The sequence below is a fragment of the Vidua chalybeata genome, chromosome 1 (assembly GCF_026979565.1).
Source record: "Vidua chalybeata isolate OUT-0048 chromosome 1, bVidCha1 merged haplotype, whole genome shotgun sequence".
In the NCBI taxonomy this organism is placed as follows: domain Eukaryota; kingdom Metazoa; phylum Chordata; class Aves; order Passeriformes; family Viduidae; genus Vidua; species Vidua chalybeata.
The window spans coordinates 81386318-81406758 of NC_071530.1; the positions used below are offsets into that span (position 1 = coordinate 81386318).

Sequence of the window (20441 nt, forward strand, 5' to 3'; positions counted from 1 at the left end):
TTTGACATGGTAAATGATTACCATTCTGGATCCCATATTCTAGTGAGGCTAGTGAAAATTCTGAATTAATTAGCTGAGCAAATAAAAAGGTGAAGTTCAAGTAACTGCCTGTTCCAATACCATGTGACAACATAAGTGAGACCATGAGCAACCAGTAGATCTTGGCTTGTATTTGGGCCACCTGATGTACCATGAAATTTCAGGCAGCTGAAGAACTACAATTATCTAAGGACAGAATGCTCAGACAGGTGGAAAGGTCAACTCCATTCAGATACTGAAGGGCTCTCCAACAGAACCAGGATCTCTCTGAGCTTTCACTGCTCAAAGCGCCTCAGGTGTAACAATACTGTATATCAAAGAATGTTTCTGGTGTGTCAGTTTACACAGTTCATTTATGTCAAAGACAGTCTACGACCCTTCCTTGACTGCATGCTCAGGAAATCTCAGACAAACAACTAAAGGGAAAAAAACTCATTGTTTTCACTATCTTACAATGATAATCTGGAAATGGACACCACTGGCTACAGCAGCAGAATCCAATCCAAAATCCATCAAGAAAATTACTCTCCCCTGCTGCACTACTTTGGCTCAACAGGACACACAATGTTTACTGCAGCAACTGAGGGCATAATAAAAGTTACAGGATTTACAATATCCATTATAACAAACACTTGTTTTCTGAGAATACAAACATTTTCTGGGACTTTGCATAATATACTTGGTTTAGAAGAGAGCTCAGAAGTCCAACCAATTATCCCCAAACCCCTGCTCTGAGATACATCAGGCTGATCAGAACCTTATCTAATTGAGTATTGAAAGATGCAGATTCTGTTTGCAACCTGCTCCAGGTACCAGTTCACTTCCATGGTGAAAATGTTTTTCTTTAAATACACAGTACATATGAAGCTTTATTTTCAAATAACGAAATCTTTCTGGTAAGTCCTTACCACTGATAAGATAAACCTCCTGAGATGTCTATAGATTGGCAAGTGAATCATTTCCTGCACAGGATTGAAGTCTGGATCATTCAAATTCCTGAGAAACCATAAGACACCAGGTCTCAATACCTGAAGAAGGAAACAGAAAACAATATATGAGGAGAATATAATCTTTGTATTTATTTTTCAATTTTGAACAACATTGCTGCAGAAAATAAGTAATAGGGTAAAACAAGATTGGTTGAACAAGATTCACCAAAATTGCACAGAAATAGAACAAAGAAAGTATTATCACAGGGAACTAGAGAACCAATAACCAAATATGAGCTTAATTTTCAAGTACTGATTGGCCTTAAACAACTAAAACATATTTGGATTAATTTGAAGGCAATGCTCAGATTTAACAGTTAAACAAAAATCTCTAAGTAAAATGTACTCAAAATCATGATTTTTCCACTGCAGTAAGTACCAGCATGGCCCTTTTAACATATAACTGAATCCAATATACACACAAAAAATGGTAGCAACAATACCCACACATGAAAGATTTAACAGTTTTGTATGTAAGCCTCTAACTGTGTTGCATACCAATCTTGTTCTTACAGACTCACCTCTCTTAGCAAAAGGATGAAGGATGCAAAATAGAAGACGTAAACCATTCCAACCAACCAATGCAGAAACATTGTGGTGCCTGGGGCAGACTGAAAGCTCAATTCTCTGTCTTTCAGAGTGGCGTCAAACATCTCCTAGAAGAAGGTAAGTAGTAAACAAATATGAATGAAGTTTGGCAAACATCCACAACTACTCTTCTGCTTACCCTAGTTCATATACTACTAAGCATAATTTAAATGTTTGCTTTAACACATAAATACACCATTTAATTAGAGAAAAAAGGGATTACTTATGATAAGAACAGCAAATAAAGATCAATATCTGATCGATTTATTTCTTCTGACAGAAAGAAGAAATATGTCAACTCAATCACTAGCAGACTCTAGAGAAGTTACAAATCAATTCAAACAAAGTAGCACTATGATGGAAGCAAATAATTCCTAAGTAAAATTGTACTTCTACCAAGGCTGGAAAAAACTAATTTTGTCCATTCCAAATTTATCACTCAGTATTTTTCAGGACAGAAAAACTGTCCTCAATTCCAAGCAAATGCAGCAAAGATATTTTTCAAAACAGAAAGAGACTGGACAACTTAAAATACAAAGTTATTACCATTTCACATAAGATGGCTACATAAAGAGGTTTATTCAGCACACAAGTTTGCCTATAAAAAAGCTCATTATCACAGTGGTCTTGTAACAGCACTAAAAAGGATTAGGATCTTGTTATTTTAGTAATAGCATGTTAATTTGTATTTAGCAACAAAAAACCCCCAAAATTAGCATTAGGCAGTACCTAAAAAACCCTGGAAATTTCCCTCTGGAAATGCGTTTATGAAAACAGCATTTATGTCAAACTCATATTAAGAGCTCTCTTCTCATGAGAACTTTTTTTTTTTTTGCTTCAAATATAAACAGTTACAAAAGATTTTATCATTATTTGTTTCTGTTCTTACCAAGGAGCATATATCCAACCACCAGCCACAGATGAGAGGAAACACACCAATTTCAACCACCACTAACAAGGAAACCTTTAGGAAAAGAGAAAATAACATCTCACTAGTTTAACAAAAATTGCTAAGAAAACGATAATGTCAGTTTAAATTGAGAGGGTTTTTTTTCCCCACACAAAAAATTAGGATTACCTTGACAACAATATAGCAAACTCCTAGTAAACGACGTGATCGCTGAAATTTAACAAGAGCTGCCAAACCCTGAATAACTTTGTCAAGAAAATAACACTGGAAAACACTTTGTAACAGTCTAATATCGAACACTATATTATGTTGCTTTTAGCAACAGGAAATTTTATAAAAGAGAAAAATTAAATAGTACTTATGTGTATTATTTTCAAAACTCGCTGAGACTCCAGTAGTCATGAGCTGGTGTGCTGGGTAACATCCCCAAACATGCATCTGAAATAAATAAATATTTATTAATAATAGAACCCTTTTTAAATTAAACAACCAGAGTTTTCTCGAGAAATAAATAGTCATCTCTGAAAACATCTGCCACAAATAAGTAAGTTTAAAAACTGAAGATCTACTTTAAATAGTAGCTTTCTCTTCCCTGCTGTCTAAATCAAACTCTCACCTTTTCCAAGAAAAGCTGGATGAAATTGCACTTTGGGAGTTTGTTTTGGGGTTTTTTTTCAGGAGGCAAAACCTACATGCTAATTAAATAATGTTTTACACTTGCACTGCACATTGGTATACTGATGTAGAAAGTTGATGTTAACTCTTGTTTACTTCTGAACAGAAAACTGCTAACAAATGTATATTCTTTCAAATTGAAGTTAATGTAAAAAAACATGCAGCTCGAATGCAGCCTTCTTACTTGTGACCAAATAAATCCTTCCAGCTTCCAGTACTTTATTTTCTACAACTAAGAGAAAGTAGTTTTCTCTGAAAAAGTAATAATGAGAAAGAAATTGTTGCTGCAAACTCTCAGTAGTTCAGAGACGTAACAAAGAAACTAAAATAATTCTTATTCAAAAAATCTGGCAGATCAAAAATATTTGTATAAATTTCCCATCATACTTCCTTTTATAATCTCTCTGCTGCAACTACAGTCCACAGCAGAAGCCTATGGATAAAAATGAGGAAAAAATGATTCTACACTTTTTTCCTCAGACAGACCTTCAAGCAAGCATAAAAGCCTTTGATTGTGTTGCTAAGCATGTGGAAGTACTTGAAAGCAGGCAGTCACACCGACAACTTCTAAATCCCCAAGAGAACAGAAGAGACCTTTCCTTCTAACTTCACCAAAAGAGCAGAGAAAAATAGTGAGTTAAGTGCACCTGCATCATGTCTGCACTGCCACAAAGCACAGCCAGAAAAAATTATTTACATGTAAATCTGAACCAGGTAACTACTGACAAAAGGATACATGACAAACAATTAGAGTCACTGCTAGAAGAACATATCCCACTATAGTTGTAATCAGGCCTTCAAAGTGAGATGCTTGGACCTGGAGCAAAGAGGAAAAAACGTGAAACTTTATCAGTCTCTTAGAAGATTACATCTCCTTTTTATGTAACTAAGATAAATTCCAAATTTCAACTATTCAAGAAGAATGTCAAGTTTCTCTAGTTTTTACATATTTTAATAATCTACTACTATTTTTTAATATTCATCAATAATAGATAATGTTTACATTTACATTACAACTACTTTCTTCAAACTCAAAACAATCTCAATATATGAAACAAAAGGTGCCACCTTACACTGTTTCATTCATCCCCTATTTTCCTCTACTTATTATCATCCACTATGAAAATTAGTAAACAAGTTTAAAATGTACACAAGGAACAAGAGGCTGTTAAAAACCCTGAAGACATACACAGTTTTTACAAACAGTAAAAATCTCACTTGAGATGTAAATAATGGAGGAAGGGGAAAAGAGTGGGACAACATGTTTAATCATATACTCAAAAAGGTTGAAGAACTAGTAAGAAGACATACTCGAAGTTACTTTTGCAACCACAAATAGAAGTGGAAAGATGCTACAAAAATATTGTGATCGAATAAATGGTGGTAGTTTATTTTTCATTTTGAAATTATAAAACAGTACTTACATATTCCTCAAAGCCCAGGCCAACAATGGAGAAGTGACCAATGTGGTATGGACAAAATGCTGTATAATGTAAGCAGAAAGGAGAAAAAAAGTCCATGAAAACTGCTAAATGAAGCCTTATTTGCAGGATGAATATTGTAACATGGTAGTATTCTACTTGTAAATTTCATGAAAAAATACAAAAATTTATTTCTGTGCAAATATTTTCAAGTGTTAGATTCCTATAATTTTACAAACACTGAAAATCAGATCAGAATTTGCACTTAAGGACTAAAACAATATAAAACTACACAAAATAAGAGGACAGTCTTTTCCTTCTAACTTCATCTTGCACTCTGCAAATTAATTCCATTTCTCAGTGTTATGTACTAGGCTGGCATGTGTCTCAGACTCCTGTAGGAACCTATGCTGTATACTCCTTTTTTCCCATGCACTAAAAGACTTCAGTAGCCATTTTACAGCCTGGTGAGATGGGACTTCCATTAGCAAGGCTTCGGTTCTAGTGCTTTAATTCTTAAAAATACTTAAAATATTGTGAAAAATGCAAGCCCTGCAGAAATTTGCAGAGGGAAGAGGAGGGGGAGAAAGATGACACCCAATGAAGGGATGAGGAGCAAATGAGAAGTCTTTTACTTTGAACTAATGCACTGAAAACTGTTCATTATTCCTGAGAACTCACTTCTGACCATTCTAAGGTTTCAGAAGAAATGCATTAGAAAAAACAGCACTTCCCCATTTTTAGAAACCTGAATATTTGCAATAAAATTTTTAGTTACTTTATCTCACTCTGTTGTCTTCCAACCAAGTTATGAAGAACTAGAGAATTTAACATCAATTTTTTATAGGAGAAAAGTGCATCAGTATAAAGTGGAGGGGCTGCAGAAGTGGCAAGCTTTTATTTTCACCTCTATTGTCTTCACTACATCGTGGTAGCCCACCCTGGGAACTACTACAGACTAAATATTCCCTCAAACGAAAAGTGCGATGATTTTCTCTCTCCTCATTTCTGTATGACCAATGTAAGAAAAATTACAACTTCAAAACCCAAGAAGCAAACAAACAAACCAACAAAAAAACTACAGGAAAAGATTTAGCAGGACTCATATTACCCTAATCAATAATAAGAAAAGTTTTAATTTATGTCTCTTTTAGGAAAATCTGTAGTTATTGGGAAGAGCAAACATGTAAAAGATAAAGGGAGGAATTGAGCTCTCCCTGCCCAGCAAGAACAAGAGAAAGAAAAGTGAGATGACAATGATCACACTCGCAACTCCTACAGGTACCAGACTAATAACTTAAAAGTTGCATTTTTGACATTTTATGAGAATATAGTGCACAGTTTGTCATGTTTTTAAAATAACATTATTTAAATTATTTTTCTAATGGTTTCCTTAAAAAAAAAGCACAAAGGAGTACAAACTCCTCTGTGAGTACTAGAATGAGCTATAGAAAATATTAATTAAGTTGAAATGAATTAATTTGTCCAAGGAGAATTTCTGGACTACTAATTAAGGTTGCAAATGCTTTCCCTCTGCTTTATATTTCATCAAGAACCTCCTGTGACATCTGAACTCACAAGTACTATAATTACAAATTACCAGATATTTGGCAGTTACAAATTAAGCAGTATTACTTAATGGGAAAGATACTAAAAATAGGCTTGAGAGGCACATATTAAATTCCCAGACCTCCTGCTTGCTTAGGAAAGTCATTCTCTTCTCTATTTGTGAGTTTCCCGTTGGCAAAGCAGCTACTGAAAATGTTTCTATACAACAGCCTCATTAAGCATTCTTATTACTTCCTTATTATTGAATTTTAATCTACTATGATTTAGAAATTCCATGGTTATTATCTACTTAGGAAAAAAGCAGCTAAAAAATCCACTTAACTTCTGATAACTATGTATTAAAATAGAATAATTATCAGAAAGAAATAATTCAAGTATTTTCTGCTTCTTATTTTAGAACAGTTACGGTTTCTTGTGAATTAAACATACAATGTACTTATGTTTATTTTCTTTTGATTTGCTGTTCTGTTTCAGTATGTAGATGCTCAAATCACTGTGTTGTGAGCTTTACTTTGTCTGTAAAAACTTAGCTATTGTACCACTTCAGCTTTTCAACCTCAAACCCTTCTGCCAAGAAAGACCACTGAAAAAACACCAAAGTAACATAAAAAATTATTTTCTAAACTGGTCATTCAGAGCAAGTGAAACTTTGTGGTATTTTTGTCTGGTATTTTTTGAAGTGCATAACATGCTTCATTTGTCACTAAAATGCTATATTCTTGCATACCTCCCTCCCTTTCAATCTGAGCTCCAAGAATGGATTCTTAATGGAAAAAATTTGTATAACTCTATCTAGTAAAAACTATGAAGAGGAAAACTATGAAGAAGAAAAAAAAACTATGAAGAGTACTTTGAGCTATTCCTCAAAGTACTGCATTTCCTCGCAAATTAAATTCCCTGAGATTCCTCCTTTAATTTAACCATATTAGAAATAAATATTTTCTGTGCTTTAGTTGACATGGTTAAGGTTCTGCTAGGTTTCCTATTTTAAATCTATTCACTTTAAGAAATTAAAATGACAAAACTAGAAAATAATAAATATTTGTTATTCATATTGTCAGTTCATTTTTGTTTCTGTTTTTAGAAGTCACTGCACTACCAATTCACAAAGAAGAATCATTTTAAAACCTAAGAGCAAACAATACTTACCAAAGACAAGTATGAACAATGTATTTAAAGACACCACCCAGAAGACATGTTCCTGTAAGGAGTACAGGGGAAAGAGGAAGGAAGATGACAAGAAAACAGGACATAAATGTCAGTCTTTTAAATAAGTGACTTGACTTTTGTATCTTAACTTCTTATTTCAACAGTCTATTATCACCAGAACTTGCACATCTCATGTTAGAGCCAGGAAGTTTGTGCTCTAACACAAAGACCAAAACATGCAGCTCGTTACATTCATGAACATTTATTTAGATAAGTGCACTTACTCTGGCTTACATTTTGTAAAAGTAGGCTTTTATTTTAAAATCTATACAAAGAGTTCCATCTTTAAAAAGAATTACATAAAATGTCTGTGGATATTTTTTTCATAAATGAGAAAATGTTCATCTGAACTTTTAACAATTAGTCTTTGCCACAACAAATGCATTAACCAAACTGACAGCTCTGACTCTAAAAAATGACAGCACATTTCCATTTTTTAATATTACTTTTAGCTGAGATGTGACCTCAGCCACAAGTACACTGGATTTTTACTTCTTTTGATATTAATATTTAAGGTAAATGACTAATAACATGGACATCAACGGCCTTCGAGGTATTTTTCAAACTTAATGATTCTAAGATAGAGTATTTTGAAAATAGAGTCAACTGAAGATCTTAGATTTTAAAATCTAGTCTATACTAGATGTAGTGGTGTTATGGTGGTATTAGGACAAAAAATATATTTGAATGATAATTGTATTTTAATTATAACAAAGATCAAAACATAAGGTTAGAACACATATGTATTTTCAGTGTGTGCTTTTTAAAAGGTCTAGTTTTTATTTACAGTGGAGTAAGTGATCCGAAGTTATCTACATATTTTAAGAAATTCTACTTTTATGCCACACACACACCCCATTCATTTGTGAAACTCCTAAAAACCCAGTTTACTTGAACATGACATCATATGAAACTCTCTTTAAAGAAATATATATATGATATGAAAATAAGGACTTCAAATACAATTATGTATATAAAAAAAACCAGGTACTTAAAAAAATCCTTCTGTAGAAATTATTGAAAAGTAGGATTGCACTTACTAAGAAAACCAGAGATCCATCAAGTCCAAGCATCTGTGAAGATAAGAAAGTTATTTTTACTTATCAGAAAAACTAACTTGAATCTAAAATAAGCCTCTTTCACATTGACCTTTACTGTCCAATGCACTCAAGAGTTTTTTAATGGCTCAACCAACAGTACCAGCACATAAATTTTTACCAATAAACAGAGAAACTAAGTTCTCATTCAAAACTCAGGTGTTCAAAGAGAGTGATGTACATGCGGAATATCTGAATACACATGTATCTATATGTGTCAAACCAAACACAGAATCTATTCATTTATAAGCTGTTTCTCTCCATGACTTTGAAGACTTTGACAAAGATTTTGTATTTACAAAATACTGTAGTGATTGAATGGCTATTTAAGTACATGTTTAATCAACTCAATATTTAAATTCAAGAGCAAATTTTTGTTTCATGCTACTTGCAAAATATCAGTTTATGCTGCACTGAGAAAAGTTAGTATTTTACCCTCGATGTATAAAAGCAACTACTAACAGGGTAATTTGCTACACTGTATGCTATTAACTTTCGAACAGAATTGTTTTACAGCTAGTGAAGATGGGAAACCTATTCTTCATAACTCAGCACAACTGTTATGGGAAGCATCCACAGAGCAGACAAAAATAAAGCACCCATTACAAAAAAAATAAAAATCTCCATTTCCCCCATTTTGAGTGTATCTTACTATTTCAATCCATATACTCCTACTCCATAATTACCACTGTAAAGTTCCATGTTCAAGCGTCTTTTATACAAGGACTTTGCACTAATTTCCAAGATATAAGCGTTACACATATTTTACAAATCAAACTAAGATGCAAAAATGTTTGAAAACTCAGAAAAATTGCATGGTATTTTCACAGGATGACATAATAGAAGAGCCTACCTCAATTTTGATACTAAATGTCAACTACACATCTATTACCTATGTCAGCACATAACATTGGAAGTGGTTATGAGAGTATGCTGAAACTGACTTCTATATTCATGGAAAAGCACCAAAATATCACCAGTTAGGAATATATCAGCACTTTCTAGCAAATAAATTGGGTTCAGAAATACAGCACTTTCATCCTGAAATAAACAACAGAATGGTTCAGGAACCTGAATTTATGTATGTCCATTTTATGAAATATCTTTCAAAACACACTAAGAAGCTTTCAGTAGATTCAAAACAAATATCAAGATGTGCCACTCATGATGAAAACTGTATTTCTGCTACCCTGCAGTCGAGGCAACAACTATACCACAGCCTCGTAGTGATGCTGGTAAATCACATGAAGCTGCTGCACCTACCTTCAGGCAGATTTTGCTGCATGTGGTGAGCTTTGAACTCAGATGTTGGCTACTTCTAGACCAGCTACACAAACCTAATTTTCAAGTCTCTACCCTACTCCATGATTACAGTGTACACGCATGTCATACTCTAGTTATGGAATTTGTGATGCATAGAGACACCATGTTACATTAAAGTGCTCCATAATTTTTAGAGAAATACATTGGCTTTTTGCAAAGAAATCTAAACTTCTCTTTTCTTTAGTCTAATGCTTTCATGAACACAAAAATTAAGCATTAAACTACATCTAATGCAACATCTTTGCACTCCTAATCTGGCCCAGTGTCCTCAAAGCAAGCTGCAAGTCAGTTCTATACCTCAGCAAGTGAAAGACTTCAGAAAAGACTACTAAAACATGTTTTATGCTGCTACTATATACTTATAAGCTGGCACTATACTTAAAATCAAAGAAATGCTTTCTTTAAGAGTTAAGAAGTAACATAATATCATTTTGTTTATAATATAACAACTTTTCTAGGTCACTAAAGGCTCTTACAAAAGAATGATTTCCAAATCCCAAACGCAATTTAACACAGCAATACTACAAATCATTTAAAGTATGAGCCTGAATTATTAAATTCAAGAAAATGATTCTTACTCACTCGCTCCCAAGTAAGCTCTTCTGCTGCTCGATCCCATTCCAAAGCATTCCAGTTCATGTCATCTGAGGGGACAATGGCCATTTTTACAGCTGTTAGATCACTCAAAACAAGATGTAACCACTCCATGTTATGTTCTAAATGAACAAAAAGACTTGAGTGCATAATATTCATCTTGTAACTGCTGACAGCTTTTCAGCAAGCAGATGCTTCAGCACTCAAAACACATGAAATTTTCAAAGCCAAGATAAACAAGCTGAAGTGGGAATTTACACAGCTTCCTTCAATTACGACAGTTTGATATCCAATTAATTTGTATTTAGTAAGAACTAGAACATTAATGTTTTGAGTCACCTGTTACCTTGTGCTCCATTGTTTGCATCTGCTGCATCTTCTACTACAGCATCCTCTTCATCTTCATTATCTTCCTCCTCTTCATCTACTTGTTCCTCTTGAATTTCAGGGTTCTCACCTACAACTACATTCTCAGCTGCTGGGTTAGCAGGTTGATCAAGCACAGCATTTTCAACACCTCCATTTACAGCAGCCTGAGCCTGTAGAAACAGGATTTAGTACTTGGTTAAATTGATCAAGCACTCTTCATGCTTTTATCCTGTATATATATGAAACCAAACAGTATTTTAAAAAGTCAATAATGTATTTTCTAAATAAGAATTACACTTGGGACCAGTAAACTTTTAAAAACAGGAAAAGAAATATTCAGATAACTTTACAGAGTAGCTGAGGTAGAAAAGGGCCTCTAGAGATCATCTAGCCAACCTGACTACTCAAAGCAGGGTCAGCTATGGCAGGGTCAGTGCTGTTTCCACTTGGCTTTTGAGCCACCTTTTCCTGAGGTGGAAACTTTACAACCTCTCTAAGCAACCTGTTCCAGTAGATGATCAAAGTAGCAGTATGTATATAAAAAAAGCTAAAACCCTCCTGTTTTTTTTTTAATCTAAATGTAATTTCCTGCATTTTAATTTAAGCCTACTGCCTGTGGTCCTGTCACTCAACACCAGAAGACAACCATAGCTCTGTCTTCTTTATAGCCCTCCATATCAGGCATTCATACAGACTGGTAAGGTCCACCCTGAGCATTCCCATTTTCAAACTAAATAATTCCAGTTCTCTTAGCCTTTTATCATGTCAGATGTTCCAGTCCTTCAATCATTTCTGTTGGCTCTTCACTGCACTCACTCCAGGCTGTCCATGCTCTTTTGTACTGGAGGACCCTAAAACTGGATACAGCACTCCAGATGTGGTTTTACCAGTGCTCAGTAGAGGGGAACTCCCTCATGGAAACTTTCATTATATGAGAAAGATGATAACTCAAGGGCAACTTGAGTCAGTCACGAAGACGAGAATCTCTGTCTTTTAAAAACTGACATTTACTAAAACAAAAACAAGATTTTTAATTATCTTTTCCCTATGTGTGGATCACTTCTATGACCACTTCTTCACCCAAGACGCTCCTAAAAGCACTGAAGGAGTTCATATGCATGTGTGGGGAGTGGGAGGAGGGCAGAGAAGCTCCAGCTTCAGTGGTGTCAACAAAACTTTCAATTTCTTTGAGAACAGTGAATTTTTACCTCATGAACTACCAGCATACCTACGAAAAAGACAAAATAAAAGCAAGCTGCATCTTCATTGACTATGCCCGAGAATTCAGCTTTATGTGCATAAAATTACCTTAAAAAGGGTAAAGATACAGAGCTAAGAATCTACGCTATGCTACACAATAAAACAACTTCAAAAACATAACAGCGGTGTCACCAAGTTTATACAGGAAGAAGTGTTCAACCTCTGTAACAAATAAAGATATAATGAAGTAAAATAACATTCCCATTGTGTTCTGATAAAGTATTTACTCTCAGTAGTAAATACATTTTCTAAATTAATTGTGAACTAATGAGCAGTACGTTTTACCTCATTTTGTTGACCAACACCATTAAGTGGCTGTTGTTGATTTTGTTCCAACCACTGTGGTGCTCCTCCATGGACGATCTGCTCACGTAACCATACAAGGCTGATAAATGCACACAGAGTGCATGTCACCACAAAACAGCCCTGCAAACAGTCAGCCAATAAGTTCTCCCTGTTAAAAAAAAAAAAAAATTAATGAAAACAGTATTTTGCTGGTAACTACCAAGTAGCTTAGAAAAAACAATCTTCCAGAATAGCAAAGGAAACACAACAGTCACTAAGTAAATGGTTTGATATAGTAAGAGGTTTTCTTAAAGGCTAAATGCATAATATCCAGTCCACCTCAGCATTTTATCTGCTGAGCTACCTGAACCAGAAGAATGGAACCGTATGAAAAGACGACACAAGAGGCTACTGTAACTGACTCTGCCAAAGAAATAAATGTCAAAACACAGTTTCACACCCTGTTAAAATCTGACAAATACTTGAGTCCCTTATTTTCTCCCTAGACTGTAATAGACATGAGGTTCAGATGTTTCAGATTCTTCTCCGAAAAATAAAAACAGAATCTACACTACAGAGATAACAGGAAACATACTGTTATTAGACTGAAACAAGCATCTCTCTCCAATAATGAAAATAAGTTAAATGCAACTTGACCTTATTTCTCAAATCAAATAGCCCAATTGAGATGACTTAGCTGAAACACAGAGAACATTCATTCCAAATTTGCTTGATGTGCAGCTGATTCTACTTAAACTCCGTTTCAGTTCCTCATGTTCAAGATAATGAGAAAGTAAGAGGCTTGAATTTAAGCAAGCTTGGAATTCTGTTCTTTGGTATTTACTGATTCTTTAGGCAAAATTGATTTTAAAAGGACATGGAAAGACAATGTGCAATAGCAGATGGTGACTGAAGCATTAAAAATCCAAGTATCAGCTAGAAGGAAATCTGATAAAAAATAATCCCTCTCACATAAGAGACTCAGAATGGATAAAATTAAATTCAAAATATAAAAGTGCAACAAAAACCAGAAAGTCACATTATTAGTGACACATTTCTTAGTATTCTACTATGTATCTGATTTAAACCATAGGAAATTTATTTTTTTTAATTAAGTTTGCAGCGTAAGTTTTCTTGACATCAAATACAAGTTTTCATTAACCAGGGCCTGCTTTGTAGTCGGTTTCCCAGCTCCAAAGATCCTGAATAATGGAACTCCAAAGTGAAATAATTTCTACTGTAATGGTGTTGTCCATACATCTGGTTGTGCAAAGGGTAATGGGCAGTTGATTATTAAGATGGCAGAAGATAACAAATGTAACTGGATGAAAGAGACTCTAAGTTCCAAAGTTACTGTTTTTAGGGTAATCTGACTAAAACAGGTTTTTAGATCAAACTGCTGAAGTACTTACGTAGACAGAATATCTAATGGCAGTGTCAGTAGTGAGCTCACAGAGCCAGTAAACAAGCACTTGTAGATACGACCTGCATGAATAAACAGAAGCTTTGCAATAATTCAATTTTGGCTACAGCTTCACTTGGAAAGGACCCCCAGGTACCCCCTTTTCACCTGGTACCCAACTAAATTTATGACATGGAAGAAAATCTCAACTTTCAGTGTATGAACAGAAGTCAAGATCATATACAACCATGTGGCACAAAGCTGTATTTTTAGCTCCACATCTTTAAAAGTACACATTCAAAGTGTAAGAAATGCCATACTAGATTAGACCCAAGATTCTTCCAGACCTGTGTCCAGCACTGGTCACACTAATGGATGCCTAAGGAAGAATATGGAAGCAGGTTAAAGATACTTGCAGGGATACTTCTTCAGTGTATACAGTGATACTTCTTCTCATATGCTTCACTTCCTATTCCAAAATATTTCACAGCTAGTTAATCCTTGATGCAATTTTCCCCCTTTAATTTGCTCAATCACATTTTGAATGTGTATAAACTTCTGGTGTTATGATATCATGTTGCAAGGACCATCACTATTTCATCATCTGTTTTAAGTAACTATTTTATGGATTAATAGATGATGCTAGTAAATGTTAGCTTTTTATCATGATGTGTATTTAAAAAGTAGGTCATCAGTGTATATGGTCTACTTCAGAAAATTAGGCGATGCCAATATTGTGCTGTTCTCAAACTAAGTCTGTGCCAGCTACAAATAAAAACACAGAACATACCAAGAAACTGTCTGGGGAGATGCATTTACTCCCTTGCTCTTTTGTTCAAGGGGCGTATTATGGTTTGTAAAGATGCACTTCCAATTATTTCCTTGACTGAACATTATAGCCTTTCTGCCTTTCTCCATTTTATGTGTATTCTTAGCTTGTTGAAACATCCATAGTTCTTTTTCTGTCTCTATTTGGAAAGTAAAATTTAAACTGGATACTAGAGTAATTTAAATGTGCATCTCTTTTCTACTGAATTCCTTTACTACTTACATGACTTCGAGATTTTAAGAGTTTCACGAATCAATTTGTCCATGATTGTAAAGGAATTTTACTTTTCACATAAAAAAAACCTGCACTTTCATTTAGAGAAGGTTAATAAAAATAGGACAACTCTTCTATCCTAATATTAATAAATGGCATAAAATAAAAGCTTCCATGTAGATTTTAAAGAAAACTGAGAAGAGGCATTTTATTGGAGTAAGACACGTAAAAGCTCTTTCATGCATTCTCTCCTGTGTCTTAACACCTTTCTGCATTGCACTACTGGCTTAAGAGTCAAACAGCTAGAATTCCTGAGTGAAAAGAAATGAAATAGCATCTTTGATTTTTTTTTTTGTTTTGATAAACAATAATGGTCTCACAAAACTTTGTTGCAGGAAGCGGTATGTTTCCCTGTGTATAAGAGCATTATGTACAGAAAATTAATACTTACATGCAGTAAGAGGTACTACTCCCAACCATGCAAAGGCCACAAGTGTATAATGAAACCAGTATCGTATTGCTGTGCCAATACTCGTAACCAGTCCAGCAAAGATGTCTTGGATTGGAAGCCGTGAAGGCATATCTGGGGAATAAACTGTGTAGAAAAGACACTTACGAAACAGTTTGTCCTTGAGAGAAGCATTTATGTAGAAGCCCTGCCAAACTGTTTGCATCTGACAAAAGCTTACTAGAAGAATAAGCATATTTTATGTTCTAAAGAGATGACTCCAAACAAACAACAACAAAAAAGAATTCACATAAAACATTTGTTTCATTGTGTACTGAATGGAATGGGAAAATTAATAAGCTCTATGCCAGTTTTTGACCTAAGTTTTTTTAATAGCTTTATTTGTTAACTGTAATATCCAATTACCTAAAAATAAGCTCAAGAAAAAGCAGATTCTAAAATCAGTATCACTCTCACTCAACACTACCTCAAAGATTCCTCTGTTATTTATAAACCTAGTTCATGGGCAGGGCACGAGGAACAACAGCAATTAGCAATTTTGCACACTATTTGTGTGCTAGATAATTTATACCCTACTTGCCATCCAACAGCACAGACCAAAAATACCCCCAGCAAAATAAAAGCAGCACACAGGGAGTAAAAACTGAAGAAAACTGATTAAGTATCCACAGACATTGAAATTTACACACCATAATTGACTTTCAACAGATATCTGTTTCATATCATGCAGAATTTCTTCTAAGGACACTCCTATTACAGAGCACAATGCAAATCTCTCATCCTGCACAGATATTCTCATAATACTAAATTTTCTGGACTTCTTAAACTCAACACCTATATGTTGCATAGCCCCATCCCCACTCAAAAGCCCAGAAAAACAGCGGTGAGGTCTTCTTTTGCACACAATTAGAAAACATGTAACAATTTCATTACATGCACTTAGTTTCTACAGACTTACATGGATACTAAGTAGTGGTAATACACACTATCAATAACAGATTTGAATAAAGAAGATAAATTATATTTGGGAGTTGCACAAAGACATTGCTGCCTGGATGTTATGTTGCAAATATCTGTGCTTGAAGATTTTAACATTATGGACTATCTTTTAAAACCTTACATACTTCTAACTACATCAGGAAACTCAATTTTTATAAGAACAAATAGAAAGAAGTTTTCGATTCCCCTCCTGAGCAATCCTCTAACAAATACTGCTTTATGCTATCTACCTGCAGCCCCTTCACCTACATTCTCAATCATCCTTTTACTAGTCTCAGAGAAGAAGCTTCTACAGGAGTAAGAAATTATTTTCTCTCCAGGGCTATTTCCTTCAGTTTCTGTATTGTAAAGAGAACTCAAGAATACAGACAAACAGTATCAACATCCAGAAGTAGTCAAAGAATGGGGAGAGACTGGTGCATTACAGCAATATGTGGATTATAACTGACACAAAGCAAGAACAAAACAGTACCCCGAGACAAATAGTAACTGGTTTGAAATTTCAGAGCTTGTTATTCGCCAGGTATCAGGCAGAGAACTGGAATTCATGAAACAAAGGACTAAAAGTATAACACTAGGGAACTGTAGCTGTGAGAACATAGAACAGTGAATTGAAAGCAGGACACAAACATATTTTGACATCCTCTTACAATTTTCTTGTTAGAGAAACAGATTTAGTACACATTTTGGAACCATAGAAAATGCCAACCGAAGTCTAACTAATGATCTCAACTCACACTGAACAAACATACTGGAAAATTTCTGCCACAGGAGATAAAAAAGCTTTGTCAAGGGTGAAAAAGAATGTCTATTTTGAGTATATCTGTTAAATATTTATGGTACCGCTCACACGATTCAGCAGAGTGAATACGTTCAAAAAGTATACTTTTTGAAAGTATTCAAAAAGAATACTTTCAAAAAGTATATTTTGATCAACACTTTGCAACAAGAACTACACAGAAAACATTAACTTTGTATTAATGATTTATTTGTTAGGGACAAGTTGTTAAGTTGTAAAGATTTGAAATTTAAAAAATTTAAAAATGCTTCTTCCAGGAATTACTGAACACAAACAAGGAACTGTAAAAAAATGTCCATCCTAACTTAAAGCAGAAAGTGCTTATAAAAGCTGGCACTTTGCATGCCTTTAGAAAAGAAGGCTTTAGAGTTACAACACAGCCTTTTCAAATAAAAGAATAATGTAGCTACTACTCAGAGAACACAAGCTATATCCCCCAAATTTTAACAATTTGGTGATTTTAGATGATTTCAGAAGTTGAGGGTGGGAAGAAAGCTTTTTTCCTGTGCACACTTCAAAATATGTACAGCTTTTTCCACTAGAAGCTTTATACCATGATGATAAGTTAAAATCCTTCTATGTCCTGCAACACTCAGGTGCATGAAATGCAGGAATTCCTAGCATGACAGGAACCCCTGGTGTGCAAGAACCCTGCACCACTGAAGCTTGCTGCCAGTGATTTTCATAGGTTATGTCCCCACCTGTGTCTGTCACCCAGTGCCATTTTCTGTCCACACTGCACCTCCCTTTACTCTCCACTATCACTTTGAGGCCTGAGACCTTGACCCCTGCCACCACAGCATCCATCCTCCTAATTCACTTCTGCACATGCATCCTCCTCACTGCAACTCCATCCCTTACTTTCCATCCCAGTAATCTTTCCCAACTCAGTTTGAGAAAGCAAATTCTTGCATCATTTACCACAGTTCTTCCAAATAAAAATCTTTCTACTAGAGACCAATTGAAACAATAGGTTGTCTTTTTTTTTTATTACAGCATGAAATTCAAACAGACTTTGGGTGAGTTTTTCATGGGTTTAGCTCAACTTCCTTGTTATAGAAAAACTAATAGAAAGCTTTTTGCATACTTAGGTCACACCTATGCAGTGTAACTGCTAATTTAGTTGTGAATTCGAAATTTAGGTGGGTTTTTTTTTGGTTGGTTGGTTGTTTTCAGGTGGGGTTTTGTTTTACACTCCCCTCCTCTCCTGTAAGCCTAACTTTTCCAGGAAAACAATTATTAATTTTACTTCTCCAAAACAGATGGTATGACAAAAAAAATCTGCTCTTACACTTACACAAATAAGGTAGAAAAAACACAAGGCTACCTTTAGAAGCTGTCATTTAACCTACTTCACAGAATCATCACACTTGCAACCCTCTTACCCATAGATTCTTTATTTACTACTACATTTGCAAGCCATTTATATGCCACCTCAGTCATCCCCATGCACTGATCGTGAAATAAGACTGTGTAACTCGTAAGTAAAAAACACGTATTTGATAGCTCCTGAGTGAAAGTACTGGTTTGGTAAAACAGGGCTTGTGAGTTATTCTTTAGGTTGGAACAGATGATCTTCCTAAGACCATTCCAACCCAAACTATTCTATGTTTCTGTGTTTTACACCCTTCAAACACATGCAGACTTAGCTTCAGACCCCTAAGGTAAAAGCAGAAAAACTCCACTCCTTCTCAGACAAGCACAGCTCTAACAAATATATGAAATAACATTCATATAAATCTCAGCTGTGTGTATACTCTGCACACTGGAGCTGGCAGAAGACACATTGAATTCTGTGCCAGTATGTAGTATTTTGTTCCAGAATTTTATTTTTTGAAATTAGCCTTTGTAGAAATTCTGAAGCTATGACTACTGTGTTAAAAGTTTATCAAAACAAACAGGTAAAGAAACCAGTTTAATATATCCTCCAATAATGTAATACCCAAATTACATTATAAAGAACACTCTACTCATATGGCTTCCTTTAGTTTTACAGTATCTGTTTTAACGAAGCTTGTGACATTGTATGAACCACATACCAGCAATGAAGCTGCATGGGAAGCACGGAAATTAACCCATCCCAATCCTCAGACAAAGATCAGCCTAGTCTGCTTCCATATTTGTGTTTTTGACACTGTTTATGTTAACATTATCTCCTACAAAATGGAGAAGTTTTGACAACTGTATTTTCTTGGGAAATACAGCCTCGCTGTCTTTCATGTGTCAGTGCTTATGTTTAGTGTAGCACTAATAGAAGCACATCCTTGCACACGACAAAAGAAAATGTGTGTGGGGAGGAAAAGAACAGAGAGTAGTTACTCTTTAAAAACTCAGGAAGAAAACTCAGAAATTAAAAATGAATAAGTACCATGACAATAAAAAAATGTCTAAAGCTTTCTTTCATAGTTGTATTAACTCTTACCTTGTAGAACTTAGAAAAGGAATTAATTTTAAAACATAAAAAATTTCATTTTAAAGAATGCATTTGAAATTGAGTCGTTTACCTACAAGACTAAACACATTTAGAGAATGATGCTATTATTAAAAAGAAAAATTTGTTCCTTTGTATTCCTGCCAAAATTTAAGTTGAATCTTCTCCTTTTTCCTTCCTTCCAAGCAATAAGTAAACTAGCAGTTCAGGTGCTAAAAAAAAAAAAAAATCCCAAAATGTTACAGAACTTAGAGAATAAATGCACTAGAAATAGTTTATGAATACTCCATACATGAGAAGTTACACTAGCAAGGGAGCATTTTTGACAGAATGACGGCAACAGCCTTAGCAAGCAAACCAAGCTAAACAAGAGAGGAGTTGCTGGTATTACTGCACTAATAATCTATTACACTATTAATACTTGTCTGCTGGAGCACAGATATTAATTACATGCATGTGTTTATTTGACCACATCCCATGGTGAATCAACTTATCTGAAAATGTGTTACACCTGGCATGGTTACAAGCCAGATACAACTTTGCTTGGGATGACTGGCATATACATAAGCCCCCTTTTTTTTCTGCCTTATCATTCTCTCTCCAGCACCTGTGACTCCTTCCCTGCTCCCACAAGCAGATCCAGTTTCCAGACTGGACAGCCACATTATCTTCCAAAGAAAGAGGGATAAGAGAAATTAAGGAAACCATAACTGCATGAGTATTGGGTGTGAGGGAAACAATGAAACAAGACTCTATGGATAGGGAGGGCAGGAGGAATCTCTGCAGGCTACCTGACCTGCTACCACTGTGTGAAGCCTAGTAGGAAAAAGCACACTGCAATGTGGAAAGCTGAGAAGGAAACCTTATCAGCTGAGCCTGCTCAGTCAGGGGAGTGACAAGTGTGTGGCAGAGGATAAGCAGACCTTCACTAGAGGCTGAAGGTGGAAGATACACTCTATTGCATGAGGAAG

The 20441-nt window shown here is 34.9% G+C and overlaps 1 protein-coding gene across 2 annotated transcripts in view; it reads right to left on the reverse strand.

Moving 5' to 3' along the window:
* The window catches only part of MARCHF6 (membrane associated ring-CH-type finger 6), a 42065-nt gene that overhangs the window by 14264 nt on the left and 7360 nt on the right, over nt 1-20441 (reverse strand). For both annotated transcript variants that reach the window (XM_053963477.1, XM_053963469.1), the window contains exons 4-16: nt 15224-15367; nt 13741-13813; nt 12329-12497; nt 10761-10953; nt 10403-10464; nt 8441-8473; nt 7341-7392; nt 4626-4684; nt 3938-4018; nt 2695-2763; nt 2506-2580; nt 1550-1684; nt 948-1067 (exon numbers count right to left, since the gene is read on the reverse strand). In XM_053963477.1, coding sequence (XP_053819452.1) covers nt 948-1067; nt 1550-1684; nt 2506-2580; nt 2695-2763; nt 3938-4018; nt 4626-4684; nt 7341-7392; nt 8441-8473; nt 10403-10464; nt 10761-10953; nt 12329-12497; nt 13741-13813; nt 15224-15367 — 1265 coding nt within the window. The remainder of the gene's footprint in view (nt 1-947; nt 1068-1549; nt 1685-2505; nt 2581-2694; nt 2764-3937; nt 4019-4625; nt 4685-7340; nt 7393-8440; nt 8474-10402; nt 10465-10760; nt 10954-12328; nt 12498-13740; nt 13814-15223; nt 15368-20441) is intronic.